We start from the raw sequence: 7,854 nt of genomic DNA on the forward strand, positions 1-7,854 counted from the left end.
ACGAGTGCGAGTGTGAGAGTGTGTGTGAGTGTGCGATTGAGTGCAAACGAGTGCGAGTGTGAGAGTGTGTGTGAGTGAGTGAGTATGAGTGCGATTGAGTGTGAGTGCAAGCGAGTGAGTGTGTGAGTGAGTGAGTGTAAGTGTGTGATTGAGTGTGAGTGCAAGCGAGTGAGTGTGTGTGTGTGTGTGTGTGTGTGTGTGTGTGTGTGCACTTGAGTGAGTGTGTGCGAGTGTTGTGTTAGAATACAGAAACAGAAATGAGGAACATGAACAGTTTCATTTTACTGAACACTTTAATTCTCCTGATTGTCTGACAGGAATCATTTAGAAATCACAATCATATGATTCACTGATTCTGAACTCTGATTATGAATCTGATATAGAGCAGATCTTTCAAACTTGCTTTCAATCCAATATTTTACAGCCAATCACAGTTGGGTTTCTATGTGGAATGACAGCAACACTGTGATAAAAGACAAATAAATGTATTTATTTTTTAAAACGTATTAATTCATTTATTTATTTTTATTAATCACTTAACACCTTATTTTATTTTCTATCTTTTCTATATATATATTTTTCGCTACTGCTTGTTTTGTGTAAAGTTTTTTGTCAATGTTGTATAAATATTGTATATATCAATTATGTATTGTATAAATATTATGTAAACCCAGTCATGCCATTAAAAATTTTTCATTTCGACTAAAAGTAATTAACTATTTCTTCTCCCTCTCTCTTTTCTTCTGGTCATGTGATCTAGACTCCACCCTCCACTCCAGCCCCTCCCCTTTCCCCAGCAGCCCGCTTGGCTCCGCCCCTTCGTCTCCGCAGCCCGACGCCTTTCCCTGCACCAGCCTGGCCAATCAGCTCCAGCCGCCTCCGTTACCACAGAAGAAGCTGGTGAACCGCACCACCTCGGCTCCGAGCGACTCTGGCGTCAAACCGCTCGCCTGTTCTCGCCCGCGTCTGGGGAACGTGACGTCTTGCTCGTCTCCGCAGCTCAACACGCTGCATCTGCATGCGCTGCTCAGGAACATGGACAGCCGCGAGGGCATCTACTCCAAACTGGGCGGCCTGTACGCCGAGTCTCTGCGGCGGCTCGCGCTCAAGTGTGAGGAGCATTTCTCCAGCGGCCAGAGGGACACGCTGAGATTCGACGAGAGCAACTGGTCACTCTTCAAACTCACCTGCAACAAACCCTGCTGTCTGTCCGGAGACGCTGTGTATTACTCAGCCTCCTGCGCGTCAGACACTCGAAACACATACGCCGTCAAGGTCAGAGAATATATATATATATATATATGTATAAATCTCAATAAAAAAAAAAAAGACCCTTATGACTGGTTTTGTGCTCCAGGGTCACATATATACTGTAAATTAGCAGTCAAAGGTTTGGAATAAATAAGGTTTTTTGAAAGAATTCTCTTCTGCTCACCAAGGCTGCATTTATTTGATCAAAAATACAGTAAAAATTGTGAAGTATTATTAGAATTTAAAACCGCTGAAATCATTCTAATATGCTGATTTGCTGCTCAAGAAACATATCTGATTATTAGCAATGTTGAAAAAATATATTTTTGTGGAATCCGTAACACATTTTATTTTTCAGGATTCACAGATGAATAGAAAGTTCACAAGAACAGCGAAATCTTTTGTAGCATTATAAATGTTTTACTGCCAATTTATATCACTTTAATGTGTATATATATATATATATATATAGAGAGAGAGAGAGAGAGAGAGAGAGGAATGAAAAATGCATAAACCAATATAAATTCTAAATTCAACATTGTTTTTCAATATGTTTTTTATAATTTTTTTTTTGACTGGCCTCATAAAAGTGTGGTCTAAAAGATTAACTAATTAATATTTTTATTTAGCAAAGACATTAAATTGATTAAAAGTTACAGTAAAGAAATATCATGTTACAAAAGATTTCAATTTCATAATTTTTTCTATTCTTTAAAGAATCCAGAATTGAATATTTCCACAAAAATATTAAGCAGCAAAAACTGTTTTCAATATTGATAATAATAAACAATACTAATGGAAAGCTTTTAATAATAGATAAATGTTATTAATAATTGTTATTAATATAATTTCACAATATTATTATCAAATAAATGCAGCCTTGCTGAACATAAAAGGCTTTATTTAAAAATATAAAAAAGTCTTAATTATTCCAAATATATATTTTATTTATGGTAAGGAAATTGTGAATTAATATTTAACATCATAGCGTGTCTGTTTTCTCTGTGTGTTGGTCAGATCTGTAAAGGCCAGGCTCCGGACAGTAAGCAGGTTCATCTGTACGGTCTTTCGGTGCAGCAGAGCATCCCGTCTCACTTCAATCTGCAGCAGGACTGCGGTCACTTCATCGCCTGCGTGCCGCGGAGCATGCTACCCAGCGAGGAGAGCGGTCCGGCCGAGCAGGAGCGAGTGGTGGTCATCACCCGGGACGTCCCGCACCAGAGCGTGGCAGATTTCGTCCGCGAGTGGGAGTCGTTCCACTGCGCGCAGCCGGAGGTTTACGAGCGGCGCGTGTGTTTTCTGCTGCTGCAGCTGTGCGCGGGTCTGGAGCATCTGAAAGTGCACGGCGTCACGCATCGAGATCTGTGCATGGAGAACCTGCTGCTGCTGCAGCGTCCAGATCCACAGCAGCACAGCCTCCCGCGCCTCCTCATCAGCAGCTTCACCAAAGCCAAGCGCCGCGATGCAGACCAGGTTATTATGAATCATGCTTATTAATAACATGTCACAATATTATTGTTTTTACTAGAGGTCAACCGATAGTGGATTTTACCGATACCGATAGCTAGGTTGGACCACACTGGCCGATACCGATTAATCAACCGATAGTTTTTCAAATGATACTGAATGGAAACTAAAATAGTGCTCTACTATTTAAAAAAAGTACTGAACCATACTTTGTAAACGAAAAAAAGTATTAATATTAATTATTAGGGCTGCACCCTAATAGTCGACTAACCGTTAGTTGACCAGAAGAGGCTTGGTCGGCTAAAATTTTAATAGTCGCTTAGTCGCAAACAAAACAAAAAAACAAAAAAAAAACAAGGCCAAGCGACGCGGGCGGGGTTATTATGAATAATTGTAATTAATAACATTTCACAATATTATTGTTTTTACTGGAGGTCGACTGATAGTGGATTTTACCGATACCGATAGCTAGGTTGGACCACATCGGCCGATACCGATTAATCAACCGATAGTTTTTCAAATGATACTGAACGGAAACTAAAATAGTGCTCTACTATTTAAAAAAAAGTACTGAACCATACTTTGTAAATGAATAAAATTATTAATATTAATTATATATTGATCATTAAAGTTAGTTCATAGTTCATTAATGTTAACAAAACCAACTTCAAAATTGAAAAATATATCCGTAAATGTTTAAATTAACACACTCTACTTCTATTCTACAGCTTGTATCGATATTAGTTACTGTTACAAATGGACTCTTTATTGTAAAGTGTTACCAATTCATATCTAAAGATGGCCATCTTTAAATATCTACATAAAGGCCATAGCATTGAAATGACGTACATATGGATATCGTATGTATACTCTGACAGTTTAACTGCTTCTATTCTAGAACACTTGATGATTATCTAATCAAAATAACATAAGACGGCAGTCACACACCGGGTAAAAAAAAAAACTTGCAGGTATACTCGCTCTCATACTGTATAATGACAGCGTAGCTTCAGCTGCTCCAGCAACGGACGCAACCTGGAAAAACTATCGTAGCATGGATTTTTGCCGATAACTGATAGTTCCGCCAATCAACTATTGGTGCCGATTAATTGGCAAAACCGATACATCGGTCGACCTCTAGTATTTACTAGTATTTTTGTTCAAGTATTTCTAGTATTTTTGTTCAAATAAATGCAGCCTTGTTGAATTTTAAAGACTTTTTTCAAAAAAACGTGTAAAAATCTTAATTATTCCAAATATCAAAAGTTTTTGAGCAGTATGTTTTTTTAAAAGTACAAGTACAAGTACAAAGTACAGCAAAAACAGTAATATTGTGAAATATTTTTACTATTTAAAATGACTGTTTTCTATTTAAATATGTTTTTAAATGTAATTTATTCCTGTGATTTCGAAGCTGAAACGGCTCAATGCAGACGACCCATTTCTAAAGCGGGATCACGCCCGGCTCGCGCCTGGCTCCAGATCAACACTGTTTGTCTGACTGTCAGATCAGACGCATTGAAACACTGTGTGTACTTCACTGGAATCAAACACCAGCACAGACGGACGGAGCCGCGACCAGCACTTCATTTCACCTTTACTAATGTTTCTTTGGATAGAGTTATCATTGCTTACAGAGAGAAACTCAGCATGTCTGAAATGTACAGATCACTTTTCACCCCAAATTTAAAAAGGGATATATATATATATATATATAATAAGTCCACAGATTTATGATAAGCTATGAAATCCTTATAATCAAACTATTGGTGCCGATTAATTGGCAAAACCGATACATCGGTCGACCTCTAGTATTTACTAGTATTTTTGTTCAAGTATTTCTAGTATTTTTGTTCAAATAAATGCAGCCTTGTTGAATTTTAAAGACTTTTTTCAAAAAAACGTGTAAAAATCTTAATTATTCCAAATATCAAAAGTTTTTGAGCAGTATGTTTTTTTAAAAGTACAAGTACAAGTACAAAGTACAGCAAAAACAGTAATATTGTGAAATATTTTTACTATTTAAAATGACTGTTTTCTATTTAAATATGTTTTTAAATGTAATTTATTCCTGTGATTTCGAAGCTGAAACGGCTCAATGCAGACGACCCATTTCTAAAGCGGGATCACGCCCGGCTCGCGCCTGAGATCGTCTCGGCTGCACAGTACCGCAAATTTGACGAGTTTCAAACTGGCATCCTGATCTATGAGCTCCTGCACCGCCGTAACCCGTTCGAAGCCACGCCGGGCAAATGCGACTACAGATGCGACGAGCTGCCGCCGATCCCCGCCGCCTCCATCTACTCACCCGGCCTGCAGAGACTGGCGCACCTGCTGCTGGAGCCCGACCCCGGACGCCGCATCCATATCCAGGACGCTCGGTGCATCCTGCAGGTAGTGTCAATTTTTATCAGCTATTTTCAATTTTAGTCTTAGGGCCAGTTTTAATAACAGATTGCACCAGCGCAAACTGTCTTGTGGCATTAAAGGAGTCATCAGATGCCCATTTTCCACAAGTTGATAGGATTCTTTAGGGTCTTAATAAAAAGTCTATAACATACTTTGGTTAAAATTTCTCAATGGTAGTGTAAAACAACACCCTTTTTTCCCCTTTAAAAACAATTATGTTCACAGCGAGCCGTTTTGGTGCATGTCCCTTTAAATGCTAATGAGCTCTGCTTACCCCGCCCCTCTCTTTCTCTGAGAGACTCTTAACTTTAGCCGCATTCATCGTGAAACTTACTAACTTGCACATTATTAGGAAAGGCGATTTGCAAAGATTCTTAAAAAAAAATCCTTACACTCTCACGTCTTCTGGAGGTGAAGCTGGATCACGAATGATTCACGCAAACATACACACATTTATGTAGATCGGGGGCGCATTCCCTTCAGAAACAACCGTAATCCACTGCGTCTTCAGCGGCTCAGATGTCGATAGTAAATGACGACTGCTACATTCATTATTACATCCAACAACAGAACACCTCAATCGCGATATTTCAATATTGATAATATCGTTACATCCCTAATACATCCTATATATACATACATACATATATATACATGGGGACCAACTTTATACATACATACATACATACATACAGTACATACATACATATATATATATATATACACGTGTGTGTGTGTGTGTGTGTATGTGTGTGTGTGTGTGTGTGTGTGTGTGTGTGTATGTGTTGTGTGTATGCATAAAGTTGGTCCCCCCCAATGTTCAAGACATGGTTACGGCCTTGTACTTACGTACGTTAATCAAGTAAAATTACTCAAGTATTTTACACCCCTGCTCTGCAGGCGCTGCTGTGGGGGCCGCGGCGGGATAGAGTTATCATTGCTTACAGAGAGAAACTCAGCATGTCTGAAATGTACAGATCACTTTTCACCCCAAATTTAAAAAGGGATATATATATATATATATACGTGTGTGCGTGTGTGTGTGTGTGCGTGTGTGTGTGTGCATGTGCGTGTGTGTCTGTGAGGGAAAGAGAGATAGAGAAAGAAGGTGAGGGTGAGGGTTAGAACAAGAGACGAAGGAGCTTTTGCTAGTTAAACTTCTGGTTGGTTATCATCGATCCCAGAATAATGTAAAGCATTTTTATTGTCAACTGACACTATAGTAAATGGGATTGTGTATTAATATACTGTGTGTCAAAGACATCTGCAGCATACAATAAAGTGTCAAATATTTTCACATATTACTGATTTGATTGCATCAGAGTGAATGAGACTTCCTAAAGGAATGGTTCAGCCAAAAATGAAAATCTGCACCTCTGCACCTCAAATCTTGGTCTATGCCAGATCAGGATGAGTTTGTTTCTTCATCAGGCTTGTAGAAATGTAGCACTGCATCAGTGTCTCAGCAATGGATGCTCTGCAGTGAATGGGTGCCGTCAGAATGAGAGTCCAAACAGCTGATAAAAACATCACAATAATCCACAAGTAATCCACAGCACTCCAGTCCATCAGTTAACATCTGGAGAAGACAAAAGCTGAATGCTGGATTAGTTTCAGCTTTTGTCTTCTCCAGATGTTAACTGATGGACTGGAGTGCTGTGGATTACTTGTGGATTATTGTGATGTTTTTATCAGCTGTTTGGACTCTCATTCTGACGGCACCCATTCACTGCAGAGCATCCATTGCTGAGACACTGATGCAATGCTACATTTCTACAAACATGATGAAGAAACAAACTCATCCTGATCTCTATTTTTAAGTCAGTTTACTTAATTTAAGGCAGCAACCAAACTTAAGTTTTAAGTTGAAGTAAATGTTTTATAGTGTTGATATTCAGTGTTTAGGGCCTTGAACATTAAATGAATCAGATTGATTGATCAGGGCGTGTGATTTGACTGATTTGTTGGCAGGTGAAGCGGTCACAAACACGTGAGGATGAAGCGCTAAAGACTGACTGATAATATAATGTTCAAAGTCTCATTATGACTCACTCCTGATCGTCTGCTGTTTGGCTCACAAAAGTTCGACTCTGGATCCTGAGAACGTCTGGCTGGATTCCCTGAAATCTGCCCGGTGATTCCAGAAACACACACGCAATCACACACACACACACACGCTCTTTTGTCATAGGTGGAATGTGTTGCTACGGAACGCTGGCCAATGGAATGCCGTTCCCGAGAGTCCAGAACGAGCCGCTGGACTAAAGGACTTCATTCGCTGGTTTTGTCTCAGCGCTTCCGGCAAACGACAGACAATAGAGGCTTCAGAAGAGCCTAATTAACTGAAACCTGACGAAGAGCTGATGAATCACACACCGGATCATTCTCGTCTGACAGAGTCAAACTCTCACTCAAAAACCAGCAATCAAAATCATCTCCCTCGTGCATGAAGACGAGTCATTATCTGGATGTATTTTTAATAGAACTTGCACTTGCAAAGATGTTTATACTTTGTTAACTTCATAATGAATCTTATGATTTTATTTGGTAAATTGCATAAACACAGACACAAAAAGAGCAAATCTAAACCACATTTAAAGAACTTGTTTCTTGAGTCTCTTTAGGCTTAAAACATCTTTAGGCCTAAATTAAAGCAATAAACCCCAAGAAGCCGTGGTTTACAGTGAATTTATAACAGCTAAGGGGCGTTGTTAGGGCCTTAGCTGT

General features: G+C 39.1%; 2 protein-coding genes across 2 annotated transcripts in view; both read left to right on the forward strand.

The window, feature by feature from the left end:
• LOC107712457 (tyrosine-protein kinase SgK223-like) overlaps window positions 1-4,426 on the forward strand; it is a 25,872-nt gene extending 21,446 nt beyond the window's left edge. The window contains exons 6-8 of the mRNA XM_016517752.1: window positions 761-1,275; window positions 2,269-2,724; window positions 4,133-4,426. Coding sequence (XP_016373238.1) covers window positions 761-1,275; window positions 2,269-2,724; window positions 4,133-4,219 — 1,058 coding nt within the window. The 3' untranslated portion in view covers window positions 4,220-4,426. The remainder of the gene's footprint in view (window positions 1-760; window positions 1,276-2,268; window positions 2,725-4,132) is intronic.
• A 25-nt stretch (window positions 4,427-4,451) lies between these two features.
• Window positions 4,452-7,265, forward strand: LOC107712809 (tyrosine-protein kinase SgK223-like). The gene is made up of 4 exons (XM_016518185.1): window positions 4,452-4,529; window positions 4,804-5,112; window positions 6,028-6,098; window positions 7,211-7,265. The coding sequence occupies exons 1-4, from the start codon at window positions 4,452-4,454 to the stop codon at window positions 7,263-7,265; spliced, it is 513 nt and encodes a 170-aa protein (XP_016373671.1).
• The last annotated feature ends 589 nt before the right edge of the window (window positions 7,266-7,854 follow it).

The sequence above is a fragment of the Sinocyclocheilus rhinocerous genome, unplaced genomic scaffold (genome assembly GCF_001515625.1).
Source record: "Sinocyclocheilus rhinocerous isolate Xijiao unplaced genomic scaffold, SAMN03320098_v1.1 scaffold2236, whole genome shotgun sequence".
Lineage (NCBI taxonomy): Eukaryota > Metazoa > Chordata > Actinopteri > Cypriniformes > Cyprinidae > Sinocyclocheilus > Sinocyclocheilus rhinocerous.